Raw genomic sequence first — 24,595 nt, 5'->3', positions numbered from 1 at the left:
TATTCTAAAAAGTTAAGTTTATATATCTTTTTTCTTGCAACGATTTTGTTTCTTAAATGACAATGGTAAATGCTATTTAAAAGCATTATTTCAAATAATTAGAGGACATGCAATGAAGATAATCGAAAGTATGAACTAAAGATATTCAAGACAGAATATTTCCAAAATTTAATGATTGACTTTATATATTTTTAACACCAGCAGAGAGAGGGTAATATAAGCAAGCTGAGACTATACATTTAGAGTTCATATCACTCAGATTTTTGTAAAACTACATGTAAAATGAGTAAAGTTTAGAACATTGAAAGAGGAAATTCGGTCAGGAATATCTAACAAGTTTATTGCTTACTCAGATAACTTTGTTTAGCCTTGAGGGGTATAATTAATTGTTTTATTTTGTTTAGAAAGAAATCTTGGTCGTAGGCAAACTTTTAGCAGTAGATTTTAAGAAATATTCATCATTGTTCAGAGGCGACTATCTTGAAAAGTAGGTCATTGACCCACTGAATTAAAAAAAAAACCCTCAATCATAGGTCTATAAGAGCAACAAGTGATTTTCTATCCCCATCAATGGAATATTTTGCAAGCTGAGTAGACAATTTAGAAATATGATATTTGAATTATTCAAGCAAACCATTATCATGATCATCTTCTAGAGATGGTAGTAACTTGCTTGTATAATCTTAATTGTTTTACGAAAAAAATTTCGGTTTGTATCTGATACCAGACATTCATCTGCCACAAGCTTTTACATTTGTCGTACACGAAGGTGAAGAAATCCATGTATTATTTACAATTATATTGAATTCTTGAAAAATTTTACAAATGTTCTTTAAGGAAGATCATATGAAATGTTTAATTGGAAAATTTCAGAATTTTCATAGTGTCCTTCTTTTTGTATACATTTCATACACACATTCAAAGTCGTATGGAAAGCCAAATTAAACTTTTCCAAGGAACAATAATCGAACAACACAGGAATTGCGTTTCTACTTTTAAGGCATCTTTAACTAAAGCTGTTTTTTAAAAAAAAAAAAAGTACGAGTGGTTATCAGATATTTCATGGACCAGCGCCACAAAAGTAAGACCGTTGAGATATATCAATGACTTTTTTACACATTTAGTAAGCATCATCCTTTCTATCTATAGGATAAAATTTAAATCATCAGTTTTGATTTTTTTTTTTAAATTATTGATGTTTTTGTAAGTAATGGTTAGGACCAGGCGGTACAACCTCAAATTTACTGAATCTAACGGTGAAAAACTTAATATAAGCTTATGCCATACAATAACCACGTTTATTCACTCATGTGGTATGATACCATGGTTCCGTAAAATGTACTTGTTTTACCGAAAATAAGTTCTATGAAATGCATTTATATTAGGAAACACATACAATTTTGTTATTTTCTGACAACAAAGTGTGTTCAACGGCTATACGTTTTTCTTTTCTTGTCGCCTATGTACGTTATTTTCCTGTCTTTTAACAGGGTTGAATTTTGTAGCAGGACAGACCTTAGCCCAGACTATGTTAAAATACTATTTGCTTAAGAATAATTTCAGACGCAGTTTTATACTCGATCTGTTATTATTGAAATCTTGTACAACAACCCAAAAAATGTGAAAATGCGCCATACTTGAATGAATGTGGTGTCCATCTGATTTCATGGCTAATTACATCGAAATATTTTTTTACTTACATTTTGATACTTTGCCAATTGAAACGACAGATCGGACTAAAATTTGGGTCGAACTAAATTTAAGTCAATTTGCTGATGCCATTTTTTGCAGAAATTTAAAATTCTTCTAAAGCATTCAATGTTTTCCCTCGAAAAGATGTGTAATATACAATGCATTGAGTTAAACCTGCTCGATACTTTTTTTCTTAACTATAAAGCATATATTTCCAATACTTCATATAAACTAAAGCTCTGCTTTGCAACCAAAAGCGTTTGTGAAATTAAATGGACCCAAAAGCTACAATTTTGGAGTTGAAAGAAAAGGATATTAGCAAAAAAACCCACACACACACATGTTATGCTTACTTAGATCGAACCCTTAACCCTTAGATTATATCTTTCAAAGCATCTAGGAAGTTAAAAGTGTCGAAACTGTACAGTATTTCGTTTTAGGTTTTCATCAAATATTGCAGATGCTAAAAATTACTGAAATTTTCCCTTTCTCTGTATGTACAATTTATCGTTGGGTAGTATTTTGACTGACATGTTCCTCATTATGTAAGGTCATTGTTTTTTATACCATTTTGATCACGGATAACTCCGTTTACTTGATCAATACACAGGGCTCACTTCCGGTGTGACCTGTTTACGAGGGATACTTACTCCTCCAAGGTACCTTATCCCATCTCCGGGGATTCCAGGGGTCCGTGTTTTTTGCCCTGTCCATAATTTGTATTCTTTGATCACTGTTCGTTATTTTCACTTTTTCATTTGCACATTTCTGCAAAAGACAAGACTGATTTTAACAGATCCACGTAAACTTCCGGCGTGGTAATTTTTTATGTGCTGTTTTAGTGTGTGCCTTTGGGAGAGGAGAGATTCAGCCCTGTAATAAATAAAATGAAATTATTTGTATGGAATGCCGTAGAACATAATAAGAATAAAATATTGAATTGCAAAAACATTTCTTCTTATACCACAATTAAATAATTCTACATCAAATTATCAAATTAAGATAAATTCTACAAACGAAACAGAAGAATGCATGACAGCAAAACCTCAACTCATATTAGGGGAACAATTTCATTATTGAATGTCTGAAGCACTTCACTTTAAAAGGTAAAATTTATTTTATTTTTATCTGTACAAATATTTTAGCCAATACAAAAGTTGTTGTTTACGCTAATAAATTTATTATTTCCTCATATATGGATTACAGACAACCAAACTTTTAAAACAAACTTCCTTGGATCTTTTGAAGAGTGCTTTAAAATTCAAGTATTATGTCTATTTGACGTCCTATTTGAAGTTTGAAAAAAATATTACATCGCTATTTAGCTGCAGAACTGTAGCTCTCTGGTTGAGATAATTCGTACCGAAAAACCAAAGAGCTACAGTTCCAACGTTGTAAAAACCTTCAATTTACGGCGCCGCTTTTTGTCGGACACTTTGATTTTTATTTCATGTATGAGTTCCCTTGCCAAAAGCATAGTATCGGTTAAATAGCCATATATTTTCTTCCTTATCTTGAAGGAAAAATGGAGATAGCGAACAGTAATCAAGCCCAAAAGTCCATTGGAACAATACAGATCTGGAGTAGAGCAAACACGGACCTCTACAAAACATCAGAGGTGGAATCAGGTGCCATGGAGGAGTAAGCATCCCCTGTCGATCTGTCACACCCGTCGTGTGCTCATTGTCATGATCGGGCAAACAGAAAAATTCGTTGACATTTAGTGTTTAAATAATGGCCTAACAATGAGTCTGAAAAATGTCAGACAGCATTCGGTTTAATGATAGATTGTATTTGTTGACAAGGTCATTGCATCGACCATAGAACTAGCGAAATGATGATTTTTAACGAGACTGTTGATATCCTTGTTTCATGAACATGTTTCAATAGCTTGCCGCGTTTTAGAAATTGTTCGTAAGTGGAGTATGCCCTTGGGCAAGTGAGAGAGGTATATTGATACATAAGTTAGGGAATTTGACGATAGAAAAGTTGAAGTCGCCACGTTTGTTATGAAGCTTTGTTGTAAGAAACCAATATCGTCTTTTTCTAGTAAAATATCCAAATATGAAACAGATGTGTCAGACTCTGTGGTATACGTATACTTTATTTCAAGTTCACTGGTATATATCGAGTCAATGGAAAAAAAACTATTGTTAATTGATAATGCGTCGTCGATATATCTAAATGTCGAGTTGAGGGCCAAAGCAAGTGTCTTCTTCTCTTGTATGAGCTTTTGGATAAGTTCTGCATCTTATGAATACAAAATAGGTCTGCTAATAACGGGACGCAATTTGTACCAATGGTAATTCCGACAGTTTGTTGGAAGACCTGATCTCCAAAGATTACATAGATATTATCATTCAGAAACTCGAGAATCATTTTAATATCTACTTCAGAGTATAATTTTACAAATGACCAATGACAAAATTAGTAGAATTATGAGTTCCATTTTTATTAAAAAAGAAGTGTCTATGATGTCAAAAAGCCTGGACTTTAATTTATCGTTGGGAGAAGTCTTACGTTTTGAAATTATTGATTTTGGCAGAATTTTACATTATTGTAGTGCATTGGTCAGGTACAATTATTGTAGTGTATAAATCTATGGTAAATTAACAGATACGTGTTTTAGCGGAGGAGGCATAGAAATCACGAAATAATACCCGAAGAGTGCGTCCATTTATTAAAGGTTTTTACAATGCTTGGATGAAAAGGTGAAGATAACAAACATTGATCGATTTCAAAAAATCTACAAACAATACAAATCTGTGAACAGGGCATAAAGCACGGACTTCCAGGAATTCCAGATGTGGGATCAGGTGTGAGCGCTTGGCAAAGGAACAGTTACTACCTATTTTTTATCAGCTTAAGTCAGTCACGGCCGGGGCTCGAACCAATGAACTTCCGATCACGGAGCAAGCGCAGCTACCGTGGCGGTGGAAAACATAGGAAAAAATTTTAAAATTCTGTTTAAATACAGCAAAGTCATGATTAGTAATATTGATATGGAAGCATCCTGAGGAAGTGTAAATTACAGTCCCCCCTCCTCGGTTCAGTTCAATACTGAACTGATTTCTCCTTCTTCCTAGCCAATGAGCTCAGGTGAACGATGTGGCCCATGCGCCTCTTGTTAAATATGATTATAATTATGTGTTCATATTTCATGACTACAGACATTTGAAGACTAGGCCGAAAAAAACTGCATTCAATTAAAAGTAATTTTCCGTAGTTCGTGCCCTTGAAACTAATGATGGCAATAATATTTCCTTTTTAGAGTGGTGAAATGTCATTTAAGAATATTTGATACCCTTTTCAGAAAAAAAAAATTAGCTGCAAGCATTCACAAACAAAAAAATGGTGGAACTCTGAAGGAAGATGATAATAAATAAAATGAAGAAAGTTTTAGATCGAGTCAGAAACAATAATCAAGAGGTTAGCTTAGTGAAATGTGATTTTCCCAGACAGGTAGTAACATGGCAGGTGTGTATCATGTTTTCATAGTGATGGGCTGAAAGCAGATCCAAGAAAATTCGGGCCGTGTCAAAAATTACACCACCAAATAACAGAAAGAAACTGAGAAAAATTAATGGGATTCATCCAGTATCTTTATTGACACTGGGACAGAGACACAGGAAAAATTCCAAATGCCACAGATGTAACAAATACGCCAGTTTTGACCTACTTTGATTTAGAGAAAACAGTTTTACTAAGTGTAGACAGTAGCCCAGCAAGACTTGGAGCAACATTGATTGGTTAACCTTGTATGCAAATACAGTCTGTCGTTGGGTCGAATTTTGACTTACTTTTTTCATAAAAAATTTTAATCCATATTTTCACACTGATTATTTCCTAGGCGGTAAATGAGCTTTAAAGCTCATGTTTTTGTTTTTTTTTTGTTTTTTTTTTTTTTTTTTTTTTTTTTTTTTTGTTGTTGTTGTTGTTGTTGTTGTTGTTAAATGTATAAAGTCCGACTTTAAATAAAATTTACTTGCTTACTTACTTACTGAATTCTCTACGGATTTTCCGTTTATTCGATCATGACAAAGAGCACACTGTGGTTGTGACCGGTCGTCAGGGGATGTATATTCCTTCACGGCATCTGATCCCAGCTCTGTTTTCAGAGGTCTGTATTAACCCCGCTCATAAAATGAGTCGTTAAACGGGCTTTTGAGAATGATTACTGTACATTATTTGAAATTTTTATTTAAATGAGTAGAAGGCTATAGCAAGAGATTTCTTTTTCTCGTGTAGAAGTTTCGGAATAAATTCTGCTTCAAATGAATATAAAAACAGGTCGGCTGATAAAAGAACACAATAAATGCCCATCGGAATTTTATCAGATTTTGTGATCTTGAGTGACAGTGAAATAAATATAACAGTAGAGGACCGGATTATCTTGAATTTCAACCGTTCTTCTGGTTAGTACCGTACAGCATAGAAATCCTGATCACGGGACAACAAAATGAAACTACGTATTCGCAAATCCAGATAATTGAGAGATGAAAGATATCCATCAAGGTCCAGTAACGTCAAGATCCGGACGTGATATCATAATCAGAGGTGTTATGTTAAAGTCTGATAAATTTGTGAAATGTGTGACTGAAAATTGTAGTGAACTCTGATTCTTATTTATCTATGCGTGAGTCAATGTTTTATACAGGACCGCAATGTAAGTTAGTCATTTGTTTCTAATTTTGCTATCCTGTCTAAATAAAAGAATTTATTAGTATTATTATTATCATTATTGAGCAGGGCAAGAATTTTTTTTATTCTGAGGATTTGTTTGTGGAACATTGTTATCTGTAACATAATAGAAATATCAAAAAATTTGCTAAATATTAGATTAATTTCCTTTTTTATCTCTCTTTATTTTATTTCTAATTTCAAAATTATGTCCATCATTAAAATCTGTAGTTGTAACTTTTGCAAAAAAAGGATTGTAATATATTTTAAGTACATTTATCAATAATTTCATATCAAAGCATGAATATCCTAATGCTTACTGAATCGTAACATCGTGTGTAAAGCTAATAGTTAAACCTGATTTAATACCTAAATAATTAAACGTACTTTGTACAGTGTATATGACAGCTATTTAAGGTCTGATTGATAATTCCACAGAGATTTCACTAAAAAACGTATATGCATTATTAAACGCCTTTAAGTGGTTTCTATCACTTCCAACTGACAATAAACCTTAATCATATAGAACCATCATCCCCACCCAAACCCCACACAAAACACAGAACAAAACAGGAAGCTTTTTTTATGCATTCCGGAAATTATATTTTGAAAATTCAGCATTGATGTTGAAATTTTCCATAAAAAAAATTCCCCACCTACCTACCGACCCAAATATTTCATCCTGGGTCGGGAGAAGGCAAGCAAACATTATTCTAAAGTTGGCCCAACATGTTAAATAAAAGAAATCACCTCCAATAAGACATGCGAGTTTCTTTTTATCGTATTTCACCCAATTTTATTTACCCTTCTTTATTTTCCCATAGGATGTCTCACTTAAAATAAAAATCAGGCAAGTAAGATCTGTTGTTTTATTATTTTATTGATTAAATTATTTGAAATTCTACCTGCAATATACACTCATAAATTTATGTATATGGCTCTTAAGGTGTATAGTAGGATCGGAAAAAAAATGTCCAACGAGTAATACTTACTGAAGAAGGAGATAAACATACGATATTATACAATTATTGCTGGGTTTTGAGGTCAATACGATGATTTAGACACCTGAGGAGTACAATATTCACCGAGCCCGAAGGGCGAGGTGAATATTGTACTTCGAAGGTGTCTAAATCATCGTATTGACCTCAAAAACAGCAATAACTGTTTTATTATATGATTAAATGATAGCAAACTCCTACAAGACTGTGTTTTTTTGTTTTTTTTTTTTTTTTTTTTTTTTTTTTGTTTGTTTTTTTTTTTTTTTTGCTTTAATTGAAAGTTTTAGCGAGAAATTTCAACAAGAACACATTGTAACATGAAAAAATGGAACAGGAATAATTCATTATATTGACCTGCAACAATTCCTTATATTGACCTGGAAGGTCACGTGATTCATTATATTGACATGCAATAATTCCTTATATTGACCTGGAAGGTCACGTGTAGGTCAATATAACGTAGTATTTTTCTAACATTGTTGGATCTCAGCCAATCAGAAAGAGGGAAATTATTCAATCATATAATAAATAAAAATATTGAATCTTTTTATATGTATGAAAAGTATATTTTTGTGAATATCTATGTTAGTTTTCATGAATAACAGGGGCGCACAGGTAGTACAATAAAGTTCTAAAACTATGCTACATACATGTAAACTACAATGTAAAATATTTCGAATAGTACTCGTATTGTGTGCAGATTTATTTGGAAATAGATATGTCATAATGAACTTTTAAAACATGTATATGTTGATTGAAACGTAATGATAATTGCTCTTCATAATTTGTCTGACTTTAGGTTTATTTACGATCTACACAGCGATCTATTGTAGAGGTTTACAATGTCAAAATTCCATTGAATGATCGCTGCATTACAGAGTCAATAAGGACCAAGTGTTCTGCTTTTCGTTTACACAAGTCCTATCTTGAGATTATCTACCGAGATTTGTCAACAGGTGCCCCTGTGTTGTAGGGTTGATATTTCATTACTTGTAGTCTTTAAACCAGGTAGGAAGTACTATCATTGGATCCCGGACCATAATGTTTGTACAGCAGTTCCTGTGTTTAATTTGTCTTCTGAAATGCACCACTGTCGTCTTTTCCTACAATCTTGTCATTGTTCATACAAACGACGTCCATGCTCACATTGAGGAAATGAACAAATATACGAGTGCATGTAAACCCGATGACGAGAAAAAGGGAGAGTGCTATGGCGGAGTTGCACGAAGATTTACGAAGATTAATGAGATCCGGGGCCAGGATCCGGACCACACCCTTCTGTTGGACGCTGGGGACCAGTATCAGGGAACATTATGGTTTAATATTTACAAAGGGAGAGAAGCCTCTCGGTTCATGAACGAAATGAAGTACGACGCTATGGTAAGTATAGGAAATTAAATTTATCAAATTATCAAAAATGTAACACAAAAAATAATTAATTAACAATTATTACAACCCATTTATTGAGCTATGTTATGAATTTTTACACATTTAATTTTGTATTCGATGTGATGTGGATTTTGCTAGATAGTGTACATTTACAAATTGAATAGTCACTCTCTTTACACATTGAACACTCGAACAATCATATCTCAGTTTAAAAAATATTTATGAAGACGTGTATACAAAAGCCTGTTAATTTAAAGATCCTGTTGTTTGCTGTCAGTCAAAAATAAGGCCTGTGTTTTTATTATGCAAGTAAAATCAAGTTGTTGATCAACTGATCAATTAGACAAGATCGACCCCTAATTTATTTGCATATTTTGCGTAATCTGTAAATACCTAGTATTTAACCCTTGGAAAGTGTCAGGAATCTTAAACAATTGGTCCACTAAAAATATCAGCTTGTTTTAGTTTAAGTTAAGCTAAGGAAAAATATTATAAATTAGTGAAAATGAAAATTAACACTTTTAATTTTAAAAGAAAGAATTCTATATAGAAGCAGTATTTCTCCATATAAAGCAATGTAATAGCAGACGATGGACCCTAGTATAGGTCGATATGTGGCTTTAAGGAGGTTGGATCCTGCCATCAAAAGTAAGGAGAATTTTTTATCAAGTATATTTTTAGTATTTATACATATAGCTTAATAAAAAATCAAAACAAAAAATGGGGGTCAATGCGCTTCTTTTGGCGCTACAGAGCATTTAGTTTGACCTTTTTGCACTGTAAACACGTCTTACACATAAATCAATTTTTAAAGTTTTTCCTCCAATATTTTTATTCAAATAAATTATGAGAACAAACACAGTCTTATTTCATCGTGAATAGACACATTAAAATTTGTGACAATGAAAAAAATTTCGAATTACTCCGCATGTATAATTATTTGACCTTTTTGCACTCAAAAAATTTCATTTTGCTGGAATCAAAAATTTAACAAGCAAAAAATCATTTGAAAGTAATGACATTTTACTGAATTTAAGAAGGATGGTTAAAAGTATGTTATATATTCAGAAAATAAAATTAAAAGTGGGGGTCTGTGATGTTAATTTTTAGATATTACTAAAATAGTGCTAATTTTAAGCTTAAATTAGGGCTATTTTTTTCTTGTTTTTTCACAATATATTTGCTATATTTATCAAATATGATGATAGAATTCATGACAGTTAATTTAATATATAATTTAGGACCAGTATAAAACAGTTCACTGCACAAAATAACTCTGTGTGCAGAATGCTTGTAAAAATAGGAATCCAAACTTAACATACTTTAAATACTTCGAAAGAGAAAAAATGATCATATTCTTCTAAAAACTCTTCCGCCACAAAATATAGTTCCTCGCTTAATGCTTTTGGTATGGAATTTAATCATGGAGTTTTAACTTAATATACTTAATAAAGTTTAATTTGCATAGTAGAATCCAAATTTATTGTAAGAATTAAAACATTATGCTTAATTTTTAAAATATAGGTTAAGATAAAAATCTGTTCAAAAGCTCAGGAGCGAACCTCGTTAAGGACCCATGTCAAGTGATATTAACCGAAGACACAGAAAGTGTCTGATGTCAATGCAATATCACTTGACATGGTTCATTTCAACCAAATATTGACTGTTCACTGAAGTTTCTAATAGTTATCTTATAAAATCACTCAAAGTGAATAATCTGACAAAGTCCTAACTAAACAGACTTGGCTAGCTGTCATTGGGTCACAATGGTAAGAACATATGCTTCTTATATTATGACGTCACGTTCTACGTAACTTTGGTGCTGCCGAACTCGAGTCGTGCGATATCAATCCGCGGACGCACTTTTGCGACAATGTAACAAACGTTCTCTCTCCAGAGTTGTCGTTCCCGCTACGCTCCCACATACACCTCTGTCAACGCCAGTTATGAAAGATTCTTGGAAAATTTGTAAATGAAGAAAATTTGAGTCAGTAATCGTTTTTAATTATATTTCTTGTCAGAAAACAGAATTTATCTTAATTTTTACTCCGCAAAATAGTTCCCTAACAACTTTGAAAATAAATGGTCTTGAGGGATGATAGATTTTAAATATATGATGAATTATCATCTTAATCGATAATTACAATAATTGATTACGAATTTAATTTAAAATTTTCATTATTTAAAATTTGTACAAGAATCTTGTACAACGAGCGTTGACAGAGGTGTTGGGAGCGTAGCGGAAGACAACTCTGGATAGAGAATGTATAAGAAAAGGACGAATATCAAGCCAATGGAAATTACAAAAATAATCTTCTATAACATTTTCTATTGTCTTGTAAAAAACACACATAATAATAATTAATTTTATTGATTTTATTGATCATTTGATGGTCAGTATTAATCTAAAAGACTTTCACTATTATATGGTGGCATATTTCTGCCCCCTCAATGCAAGTTACTTTTTTGTAATTTATGTCGACATGCAAGATAATTTTATCAACATGCAACATAAATATGTCGACTTTAAGCATTACTGTGTCAACATGCAAGAATTTCGAAAACTTCCCAGAATTATCACATGTCGCCAACATGTGACTTTCAACAGCTAGATGCAACCTACTTATGTTAACATGCAAATTATCTATGTTGACATGCAAAAAAGTATGCTGGCGTGATCAAGTATAACAAAATATGCGGAAATGTCCTTAAACACTGCCTTCCTCAATTTATCCGTCGCGAGGAGCTCAACCCGGGTAGTAAAAACATGTTTCCAACTATCCTCCAAAGGAGATTACAGTAAGTCTTTACTGCAATTTTCAGTCTACGCTATCCATTATGGAATACCTATTCCGATGCATTTTCATAGTATTGTGTGGTAACTGAATATCATGCATTTTCAAAATGCAGAATTATAAACTCGTGAACATGTATAAATGCTAAAACTATACATCTCAAAATTACAAAAAAAATACATAAGACAAATTAAACTGTCCGGGATATTTTTTGCAAAGTAGGTCAAAGGTCAAGGTCAAGTGGATTGTTATTTTTCATTATGTTTTATGAAAACAGTACACTTGCTAGATAGCATGTAGACATACCTTTGGAATGTCAAAAATTTGCCGTGTTTCTGCACTATGAACTATTTTGAAAAGTTGGTCAAAGGTCAAGGGTCAAGAGGATGGTTACCATGGTAATTTACAAAACCTATAATGCCAAGCGGTATATCAAATCCTCTTACAATTCTCGAGATTATAAGGTATGACAGATGGGCAGACAGATAGACGCCGGGTAATGTGATACTGCTCTTCTTGCAGCACGAAAATGTATACACTACTTATTATGTTCTGTATTCAGGTAACTACACTTGTGCCAGATTATCAATTACACTGATGTCGACCCATTATTTAACATTTAAATAAATTTGTCATTATAATGACTTTATACTTAAAGCAACACCACGTCTGAACATGACCCCTAAACGCATTAGAAGTCAATATGGTATTGGATGCCCATGACTCCACGTCTAGTATTTTACATTTTATAAGATTTAATAAAACCCTTTCCGAACATATATATAAAATATTTGATTTTTTTTTCGGACAAAAAATCGGGCAATTGTCTTTTACTCATGAATAACTCAAGACATTATCACTTTGTGATCTTTTATCACATTGATATAATTGCACATTTCTTCATATTTCATTTTTATGTTTTGTTTTTATCAATAATGTTGACAATATTAACATGAAGAAGTATTACATCAACATGCTCCTAACATATATTTGACATGCTACATGAAATGATAAATTTCTCTTTGAAATTAATTACAAGATGCAATTCAATTACCGGGTATGTCAACATGTAAGATTTTATTACCTTATATTGTGAAGCTTATTTATGTTTAGGTGCAACATATTGACATGCAGGATAATCATATACAACTTGTCTTGATATGTCAGATAATAATGTCAACACGCTAGATACATGTACCTTTATTTTGCTGAATTTAATTTAATTTTGAATATCAAAATTTTTACTTGACAAACATGTTTAAGAAGTTGCAAGTTTGTACTATACATGTACTTAAAAAAAAACACATGATAAAAAATTTCTTTTATTTCCAAAATACATACATTTAATTTCAAATGTTATGCTTTGTTCTGCTTCACTGTAATTCAAAACTTTGACTTTAGCATGTTCTCAGTTTATGTCTTTATATTTGAATGTAATATGGTAGTATATTTTGATAAAAGCAACACATATAATCGTAGTTCAGGATATATTTTGTTCCCATCAAATCCTTCTGCCAAAACTTTTTCTTTCAGAGCCTGGGAAATCATGAATTTGACAAAGGTGTTGTGGGACTTATTCCTTTCATGGAAAACGTTTCTTTTCCAATAGTCTGCTGTAATCTTGACACGACCTATCAGCAGAACATGGAAGGACTCTTCAATTCATCGGTAATCATAGATAAAGGTGGCAAAAAGATCGGCATCATTGGATACCTCATAGAGGAAACTGCCTTTATATCTAACCCAGGTATGTCATAATGTAGATAGGTCAATCCATTATAACATTGACATTGAAAAACATTAACACTCTTATCTTAGAGAAGAACTGATTAGAGTCAATGACTACCTGACAAGAAACTTACTTTAATCTGAGATGCATACAAAGATTGATAAAATTAAAGTCAAAATATCATTAAATAATCTTTGGGATCCAGACACTTATCCTTTTACTTAAATTTCTTTTTTAATTTGGATTTTGGCATTCCAAGATTGAAAATTTTAATTCAGTAAATTAAATATTTGTAAATACCAGTGATAAAATAAGCCCGAAAAAGTGTTTCATTCTGTGAGAAAGTGTCATGTTTTTGTAATAATAATTCTTATCATTATCCAGTCATTTTTGCTTTTATCCTGTCTTTTTCTATTGAAGAACCTTTCAATTCAGCTTTTGATGTATAGTGATTATTATCCACTAATTAAAAAATATCCAGGATAACTGATAATATTTGTTATACAGTGCCATTCTGTATTTTTTAAAGGAATTATTGTCTTAAACCAAGAAATGTTTTCGATTGAAGAGGTATTAAACCACATCAAAAACTAAAATAAAATTTCGGCGAATTTTTTTTATATCCCGGTTAAAAAGGGGTTTTCTGATATTCAGAGTTTTATCATAATATTTAGAAAAATGGTCAATGTCTTATTCTCTAGGGAATCATCTGCGCTTTAAAGACGTCATTGAATCTGTCAAAAACGAAGTCCAACGAATCAAATCTCAAGTAGACATTTTAATAGGACTCGGCCATTACGGTTATGGAAATGATGTGAAACTAGCAGAGGCCGTGCCCGACCTTGACATCATTATTGGGGGACATACTCATACGTTCTTGTACAATATGACAGGTAACATGACAAAATATGATTTATGTCTATTTAAATTATTTATCAGTATTGAAAATTCTAGTCAAGGGAACTCTCCAGCAGTGAAAATATGTAAGAAAGTGTCATTAATTACTGATGTATTGTTTCTTCACATCACTGTTATAAATTCGGATAAGTGTAATTAATTTTAATGCATGTGTTCCTTGGCCTGTCTTGTATACCTTATTGTCCTTAAGTCAGATAATTTTTCACATATTATTTACTCCTTCCTGGTCTTGATAATGTAAGCAGAAGTATGTACGAAAGCTTAAATCTATATTGCTTTCTTTTCTGTAAAGTACACATTCTTTTCCTGTCACATAATCAAACAAATTAACCTTAAACGCAACCAAGGTTTATAAAGTCAGCAAAATTACATCAGCCAACTGAATTGTTTTTAGTCCATTGAAGAAAAGTAAAAATGAATCAAAAATATTTGCTTGGTTCCATGGTAGGTAAAGTAGTTCATGTGTTATATATGAGCAAATTCTTGATTTATTTGCAACTAAGCAGGTATGTTTTTTATTACTTTTGTTAATAAAGTAAGAAAAGAGAAAAACACTCCTTATGCACTAAAATACATTGTAGGACCCTTTCCCTCTAATGATAACCCCGAAGGACCTTATCCGACAATAGTTAACCACGGCACAAGGAAAACATTAATAGTACAAGACTACTTTGCTGGAAAATATCTAGGATTCATCAACGTTACGTTCGACTCTAGCAATGATGTAGAATCCTGGACTGGTTTGCCGATTCTACTGGACAACTCAACTTTACAAGGTAAGAAACAAAAAATAATTGTTAATATTGATTATTTTTATTATTATTATTATAAAATTTTATACAGCGCTTAATATAAATTTTAAAAAACTCTAGAGCGCTAAGTCGCTAAAATAATTATTTAAGGAATGAAACTTATTTTGACCTATGTTATACGATATAACATAACTTGGGGCAGTTTAAGCTTTATAAACCGCGAAGAGGTTATATATATATATATATATATATATATATATATATATATATATATATATATATATATATATATATATATATATATATATATATATATATATATATAAACCAACTGTATAATTCAGATTAATGATAAAAAAAATCATTTTTATGTAGTCTCACTTTTATTTAAAGTTGTTAAATACATTAATTATTTTACTATTAAAAAGCCAATGTATGAAGTGTTTTTGTTATGAACTTGCTTTAATCCGAAGGCGAATTAGGTTGCAATCCTTTGCATGCTAATTGGTTTATTTGAGGATAACTAATTGCTCCATTGTTTTTACTTTTTTTAAGATCCTCATATATTAGCGGAGGTAAAGGATATGAGTAAGTTGCTGGAAACAGAGAAACAAAAAATAGTGGGATATTCGTCTGTGTACTTGGAAGGAGACTCAAAGATATGTCGTTTAATGGAATGCAATCTTGGTAAGGACATATGATTCAGGCTTTGTAGTAACTGTCCAAGAAATAAACAAACATCGCAAATTAAACCCAATTTTCTAAATAAAAAAGTTTTTGATAACTCTTAAGAAAATAAACATCTGATGTAAATCTCTGTTTGTTTTGCAAATATATTATGCTTTTCTGTTTTTGAAAGTCATATAATTTTAATTTCGTTTATTTATTAAGATCTAGAAATTATATCCCAATATATTAAACCCCTTTTTCTCAAATATCATTTGCATGTTACTGAATAATCTTCTCCATAAACACTGCAATTTTTCAGGAAATCTTATAACGGATGGAATGGTCAGTTACCATTCAAGAAACATCCCAATGAATAACTCTTGGAGTAATGCTGCCATTGCAATTCTTAATTCTGGTGGAATACGTGCACCAATCGAAAGTGGTAAACTAACTACAGGAATGAGTCCAATTTCCCCTAGATCTGACAATTTTTTTTTTCAATAAGGATTTTTATTCAACATTGTTTACATTTTAAAAAAAATCTAATTTTTTTATAAACTAAATGACGAAGAATTAGTGTATAATTTTTTAGATAAATGAATGCCTTCTATAAAATATTAATTCAGAATTACTCCCTTGTCTTATTACTCTATTCAGAATTAATAACTTACCATCATTAAAGATATTAAAGTCTGGAATTACAGGATTAATATGCGTTTCTTTCCGACTGTAGGAAATATATCCCGAGGAGACGTGCTGACAACAATGCCGTTTGGGAACAGTGTGGATCTTATTAATCTCCAAGGAAAGTATCTGAGACAGGCACTGGAGCATTCTGTGGAGCGATATGACAGGCTTAATAGAGTCGGGGCTTTCCTTCAACTCTCAGGTAGTAAACTAAATAACAGAGAAATTTCACTGTTTTGAGAAAGGTTTCTACATTTCTCTCTCCCTTAAAACTAGAGACACCTGTTAAAACCAAGATTTTTAAAAAAAATCATTGTAATACAAACATTGATATTCTCTCCAAGAATTTGTGCACAGAATAGTTTGCATATTTTCTTGCAAGAAATATACATGACAACATAAAGGGGTCTGTATTATTTTAGTGCATTCTAGCTACGTACACACACTGGTCAGGCACTATGTGCAGCAATCAGAAGTTAGTGCTGCCAGTATTTCTATGATATATTCAAATAAAAGATAACTTTCGATTGTATTTATTAATCGAAAACAACGATTGCAGGAAATAAGAATTCTTCTAAAATCAGATAATAAAGAGTTTTGCTTAGTTACACCGGTACGTCAGAAAAATGTACATCATCTTAGTTGTATGTATATAGGACTGAGAGTAACTTACGACCTGTGTAAACCCGCTGGACAGAAAGTCGTCTCTGTTTACACACGATGCAGGAAGTGCCCTGTTCCAAAGTATTCTCCTTTAGATGACAGTAAAATATACACTATCGTTACTCTTGATTTCGTCATTCGGGGAGGAGATGGATATCAAGTCATTAAGGATCATCATACAGATCACCAGCGATACAGTGAGTTACTATCGGTTTTCTTTTATCTTTTTAACAGGTAAATTCTACAAAAAGATATTTTTGTATAATGTTAGCAGGTAATAGATGCACTATTTGGTCAGGTAATGTTTATGCTACCGAACATTGATAGTAATATAATTATCGTTTTTATAAAATCCAATATTAGAACATTGAATATTAAATGAAAATGTAATTAATTTGAAAACGTCTTTGTCAGTCAGTATATGTGTATTGCAGATAACATCGACAGCGATGTCTTCACAACATATCTCCAATCACACAGTCCAATAATTAAAGGAGAAGAGGGAAGGATAACTCTGTTAGAAGACTGTACAAGTAGTGGAAGAGTTGTCAAACCTAACACGTTCTTATTTCTTTTAATTATATTATATATTTTTGTTACATTTAGATAAATTTGCCAGATCATCTCATTGTTATAGATATATTTTGAGTGAAAACTACATTTGTATAGGTACATATGATAGAATAAATGGTTACATTTCTTCTTGATATGAAATTGTGATCTCTATATATTTTTTAATGATTGCTCCTTTAAGCATATTCTAATAAAACTAAAGACAGCACAAACACCGAAAACTTTTGACATTTTTTGAAAATAACAGACTCACCTCTATGATAAATGAAAAACGGTAAATCCCACACGAGGGTTCTCCAAAAGGTTGGTGGAATATTTTTGTATGATTTTTATATGGTCTTTTTAAACCGCCACGCTTTACGAAAACAAATACTGTTCAAGCAACCCGCTTGTTCCTTAAACTTCAATATGCCAACAAAGGCATTGACGTATTCAATATAAGTAATATTCTTAATCAAAAGGGTCTAGTCTTGTATTTCACCATACATATTTCAAGTTGAAGTTTAAACATTGAATTCCTTACAAATGTACATCGACTATTGCTTTTTTTTAATTACAAAAAAACTCTAAAGTGCGTAGATATCGAACATCATCTGAAACATAATCCTACAACATGTTTATGTTCTTCTTCACCCTACAACTATAGTCCTGCTGGACACGACATTACTGGCGACGTAAATATAGTTAGTAATAGGGACCTTAAATCACTCATAAGGGCCAAAATTAAGGGAACCCCGAACTTTCAACTGGCGTCATTATTTCATAAATATTATACAGTTTTTGGCGATGGGACAAACATGAAAAAGAATACCTTGACACTTTGACACAATGGATTAAGAGCATCAGATGGATGCTGAAATCTCCTATTAAGCGATTGAGGGGCAATATGAAAACCGTCTATCTTTCTGTCTTCAGAATAATTCAGAAGTGAAAAAAAGAATTAGGTACATTACACGATTAATACGTACTGGTCCCCGCTGAGAAAGCAGGTAACAATATTTTATTTGTTCGCAAGGTTCATTGTTTTAATTGTATTTTAGAGGAAGTTGCATTAAATTCAGCAAATGGTAATCTAACGTATACCCATAGCTCCCTTTCTAAGGAAGAAATTCTTCAAAATAGTGTGTCAGTTTTTAATATTCCCGACAATCAAATTGAATTTGAATTACCATACTTATACTGGATACCTAAACCACATAAAAATCCTTCTAAACAAAGATACATAGAAGGTTCCGGTAAATGTTCTACCAAGCCTCTTTCTTTTCTCCTCACTTAAATATTAACAGCAGTAGAGAAGAAACTTCAGGAGAACTATACATTAATTTATTTGAGAAGTGGTGTAATTCAGATGTTGATACTGACAAACTCCAAGGAACCTTTAGAAAATTTTAAATCACAAAACTTTACCAAAATCAATAACATCAAAACATACGACATTTCAACACTTTATCAATGAATATCAACAGTCTCGTTTAAAGCCATCGTTTCGTAAGTTCTATGGTCGATACAATTATCTTGTCAGCAAATACAATCTATCATTAAGTCAAATGCTGACTGACGTTTTTCATACTAATTGTTAGGCCATTTTTTTACACACTGCATTGTCGACTGATTTTTCCGTTATTTCCCGATCATAACAAGGAGCACACGGTGGGTGTGACCGGTCGGCAGGGGATGCTCACTCCTCCATGGCACCTGACACTTGATCCCACATCTGATGTTTTAGAGGTCCGTGTTTCCTCTGCTCCAAAATTTGTATTGTTTAATGGACTTTTTAGCTTGAATATTGTTCGATATCTCCATATATTTCATTTGTGCAACCTTTCCGTATGATGAATTAATTTCCAGGCTTTTTTAGGTCACAGACAGCTGTTTTTCAATAAAAATAGAACTCGTAAATTTACTTACCTATTCATTATTCGTTTACATAAATTATTTTCTGAAAAAAACATTCTGATTGTACACACAAGACTTCTGAACTTGATATTAAAGAGACGCTTGAATTTCCAATTGACAGTATCTATATAGTTTTTGGAGATAAGGTCTTCCAACAATCTCTTGGAATTTCCATTTGTACCAATTGCTCTCTTATTAAAAGATCTATTTTTGTGTTCAGATGAAGAAGAATTTACTCAAAATCTTATTAGAAGAAGAAAATACCGTATAAGCAAAATTTTAGCGAGGATTTAATTTTGGCATTATTAGCGAGTGTGCTGAGATCGCTAAAATTGAATATCGCTAAAAATTAATTGCGTTTTATTTGTTATAGCCTCTTTAGTGAGCATTCTAAAATCGCTAAAATTACTTCTCGCTAAAAATAAAATACCAGTTTTCAAGGACAACGCTGAATTTTCCTCTCGTTAAAATTTTCACTTATACGGTACTTGTTGTGGTCTCCATATTAAGATATGTCGAAGACGTATTATCAGTTAACAAAAGTTACTTCCATTCATATGTCGACTTGATATATCCCAGTGAACTTGATATAAAGATACCACAGAGTCTGATACATCTGTTTCATATTAGGATATTCTAATAGAAAAAGACGTTAATGGTAACCTTACAACAAAACTTTATGATAAACGTGATGACTTCAATTTTTCTATCGTCAATGTAGCAATATATCCTTATCACCTGCATACGGGGTTGATTCGATACGCAAGAACATGAACAATTTCTAAAACGAGACAAGCTATTGGCAAAAAAGATGGTGAAATAAGAAAATCAACGGTCTCGTCTAAAGTTATCATTTCGCAAGTTCTGTGGTAGATAAATGACCTTGATAGCAAATACATTCTATCATTAGTACTGAATGACGTTTTCATGTTAATTTTTAGGCCAGTATTTCAAAATTGAATTGTCTATGGACTTATCCGTTTGCCCCGATCATAACAAGGAGCACACGGCAGGTGGAATCGGTTGACAGGGGATGCTTACTCCTCTATGGCACCTGATCCAACCTCTGGATTTTTAGAAGTCAGCGTTTGCTCTGTATTGTTTCAATGGACTTTTGAGCTTTTGATTATTATTCGTAATCTCCATATTTCAAGTACATATGTATGTTAAGTCTCATGTGTTTGTTTGTTTTTTTTTTTTGGAACAACCTAAAAGATGCCGATAAAATTCAAATGTTTCATAATGTTTTTTAACTTCAAATTGTCGTCTCATGGCGTTTTGCTTCAAGTTATGAAGAAGATACATCAGTTTGTTGGTTTTGGAGATATGGTATTTTTTTTACTGTTGTTTGTCAATAACTTGTCATAACCGCTAAGTGCGCCCCAGTACTTATATACATACCATATGAAAACAAAAAGAACTCAGTCAGAAGTGCCTAATGTGGAAAATAAGAAATAAAATGCTTTGACCTCATCTGTATTGAAACGCCCATACTTAACCTCAATTCACTGGGTGAGTCTTCAGAAAAGTGAGTTTCCAGCTAACATTTGCATTTCATTTTGTTTCTTAATTTACCTTTTCGATGTCATATAAGTAAACTTGCTATCTGAATCCTCTGATATTGTATAAAGTGACAAGCATGACAATGTGTGAATTGTTAAATATTTCTAAATGATATTCTTTGCTACAAAAATGTTTCAGTGGAAGATTGTTATACTAAGCTATTTTTTTCGATCTCGGTTACATGTTGAGAAATGTTATTTTATATATAATATTTGTCTTCTTATTCACCTTTCAAGTCATTTGAGTAAAAATACGAATATGTTAATAAAATTTCCACACAAAAATATTACTGGAAGCAATTGTGTGAAGTGACCAGCATGTGTTAATTAACCAAACGTCATTCTTTGCTATAAATAGGAAATGGGAAAATTTCGTCACTTCTCTTCAATCAGCAATAGACATAACAATCATGAATGTTTTCTCTCTACTTTTGATGTACGCATCTTTTGCAATGGTTTGCCATCAACGGCAAGCAAATGCTTGTCCGGGAAGAGAAAGGTTGAGAGCATGGCTCCCTTTCCGGGCCTGTACAAATCACATCAGGGACGTCATCAGACTAGTGTGTACAAGTTTTCCTTCTTTGGTTTCTGCAGCTTCAGGTAAGAAAGCTGGTGACACTTAGCTTTTATTCACTAATAATATGAATGTTTGCAATTTTAAAATTTACTATATAGTATTGTTTATTTCATAACTAAAAATATGGTATTTATCTATTTTTAAAAACAATTAAATGGTATCAATTATATAATAATATTACTTTTACATCATGAATGCATACGGAGAGAGAGAGAGAGAGAGAGACTTTTTTTTTCAATTTACTAAGTATTTATGCTTAAGAGGAAAAAGTACAAAATTTGCAAAACTAATCTGGTGTCATTTTCAAATTTGAGAAGTTTTTTTTTTGGTTTTAGATCAACAACTGACACTCGATTTATCAGCCGACTCCACAGCACAAGAAATCAGTCACGTGATGTTTTGTCAATGTTGCATTCATCATTGTTCCTTTTCTGACTTGGTGTCTTTTTGCCAGTTTCTCGATCACATCTAAACATTGGTCTTTTTTTTACCTGTTGAATTAAAACATACTATAGCTATGAAAAGATTCAAATACCATTTTACCTATTAATTAGACGCTTACTAAAACTGACATAAAATGGTGATAGTGTTACAAACAAAATAAATATTGTGAACTGCTACGTGTGTGCTAATCAAATAACATATTTTAGCAAACCAGTTTAATCTCAATTTTTTTTTATATTTGCGCTACATGTTTGATATTTTTTTAAATCAACCAATGAATGACCTGTCAACAATGTTCCGTCCAAACAAAATTAATTAGGTTATCTTCTGTCAATGTTCTTTCTGTGGCTCTCTGTCAATTGGTCGATCGCCTTTAGAAAAGACAACGATTTAAACATGCAGCTAAGCAAACAGTCTATGTATTTTCTGAAATCACTGTACGAGAATAATAATGTTATCTGAAATTTGCCTTTTTGTTTTTGTCAATTATATCAGCATGAAAAATGCAATACTTAAAAAGATTAAGGTTAAATATAAAAGATTGTATAAAGAGGAGCCTAAGTGGTAATTACGACTTATTCCAATAAAAGGTCGTATACTGGATGAATTATTGTTTTCGTGAATAGAAATAAATTTCTGACCTATGTTGATTTTATTTGTTTATTTATTTATTTAATTTATCACTGAAAAGTGTTTAATTAATTTAGTATCAGTACTGATATAGAATAACAAATTCTTAGTATATAATTTAGTTAAAAGAATACAAATCATTAATTTTTTGCACCATTACGTTTTTCTAAATTACAGAGTTCATTTATTTTTAATTTGAATTACTTTGTTGTCTGAAACAGGGTGTACACGTAAACATACTTGAGATTCTGGAACTTGTTTCCATTTCTTTTTCTTTTTCTTCATTTAATATTGGTTTTCACGTAATGTAAATCTTGTTTTTGTTTTTTGCTTCTTCGGCGTATTTGATTCGATGTGCGCAATTTTGTTGATGACGTTTGTGTTAAAGTAAGCCGAAGTATCTCTATTTAAGACGACATCTTCAGAACTGTGCAGTTTTCAAATCAATAACCCTGTGGGAACATTTAGCTTATTATCTAGAGGCAAAATGAAGGTTATAGTAATCTTAGTTGTATGTGTTTCAATTGTTGTATCCAAAAGTGACCGAAATGCAGTGATTTGTTCCAATGGGATCAAATACGATTTGTCCGCTGGACATGTCGGGTTCGAGTGCGCTTCCTCCCTGTTGGACAGTTTGGATCTCATTTGTGGCGGATCTGCTAAATTTCCGAGATTAAAAGGTTTGCCTTTCTAAAACTTTTTTATAACTTAAAAAAGAATAGACTATAAGGTTTGGAATTCAAATGCAGTAGTTAAATAAATAACGACAAAATTAATTAGGAAGGCGTCAGTCTTTGTAAACCACATTCAATTGCATTGCAGCAATAAGCAAATTATGTATCCTTGCTCTCTTTTTAACACATATTAGATTGTTGCATTATCCTAATAACTTCTAAGGTAAAGTCTAATATCAGGGTAATTTCTCTTGGCATCTCGGACTGGTCTTCATCAGGCATATAGTTACTATTAGCTGTTAAATCATAGATCTTTTATATCTGAAAGGGACGTTGTCCACATAATATTATATCTAATACAAGTAGGATTTTACAATATGGAACAATATTTCATTTCTTAAAAACGGTAAGAAGAAGTGCAATGTTTCAGTAAAAATTAGAATGATTCTCATTTTATACTTTGCATCCTCTTCTAAACATTATAAGTTCTATGCGTAACCAAATAACAATTACGAAAGCAGCAAAAGTCGAAATTAACAGTAACCACATTCCTTCTATTTCTAGGAAAAGTTCTCTATTGTCAATTCGGTCAATGATTTAAAGGTGCTTGGACACAGATTTGAAGTTAATATTTTCTCAGATTTTCTGTATAATTTCATGACTTATATGTTGCTATAGCATTTCATACTAAAATATAATAAAAATCTTATTTCATCTCGAAGTTATTGAAACTTCAAATTTCTGGACGCGTTTGATTGACACATCCTTGCACTTTCACAATTTTTAATTTTATTCTTAATACTTAAGAAAAGTGGCAGTTTTGTTGTGTATAAATGAAAAGTATTAAAACTATAATCAAGAAAATTCAGAGTAGAAATGTTCGAAAGCAAAACCCACTCACAGTATTGTCATTTCGTGCTCAGTGGTGTGTGCAGACTTTAACAATTGAACTCACCCGGTGAATCGTAAACATTAACAATAACAGAGCTCGTGCCCTGTTTACAGAAACAGTTTAGGTTTCACGGATGTATTCAATTTGTTAAACTCTGTACACAACACTGAGCACGGGCTGACGTTATTAGTGAGGGGGTTTGCTTTCGCACATTTCTACTCTGAATTTTCTGGATTATAGATGTAATGTTTTTCATTAATACAAAACAAAATCGCTTCTTTTCTTAAATATTAAGGATAAAAATAAAATTTGTGAAAGTGCAAGGATGTGTTAATCAAACGCGACCAGGAATTCGTAGTTCCAATAATTTCCAGA

The 24,595-nt window shown here is 31.9% G+C and overlaps 1 protein-coding gene across 1 annotated transcript; it reads left to right on the top strand.

Annotated features, from left to right (window-relative positions):
- The first annotated feature begins 8,236 nt into the window (after window positions 1–8,236).
- Window positions 8,237–17,639, top strand: LOC133185997 (snake venom 5'-nucleotidase-like). Its single transcript, XM_061321279.1, has 9 exons — window positions 8,237–8,750; window positions 13,088–13,301; window positions 13,985–14,176; window positions 14,783–14,977; window positions 15,509–15,640; window positions 15,942–16,064; window positions 16,356–16,511; window positions 16,966–17,169; window positions 17,407–17,639. Exons 1-9 carry the CDS (start codon window positions 8,412–8,414, stop codon window positions 17,580–17,582), a joined length of 1,731 nt encoding a protein of 576 aa, XP_061177263.1. The 5' UTR covers window positions 8,237–8,411; the 3' UTR covers window positions 17,583–17,639.
- Window positions 17,640–24,595: the final 6,956 nt, after the last annotated feature.

Source organism: Saccostrea echinata, unplaced genomic scaffold, assembly GCF_033153115.1.
Source record: "Saccostrea echinata isolate AGI-Se365-2 ecotype Australia unplaced genomic scaffold, CSIRO_AGI_Sech_v1 ptg000012l, whole genome shotgun sequence".
NCBI lineage: Eukaryota > Metazoa > Mollusca > Bivalvia > Ostreida > Ostreidae > Saccostrea > Saccostrea echinata.
The sequence above is the reverse complement of the archived record's forward strand: the minus strand, read 5'-3'. Positions and strand labels throughout refer to the sequence as shown.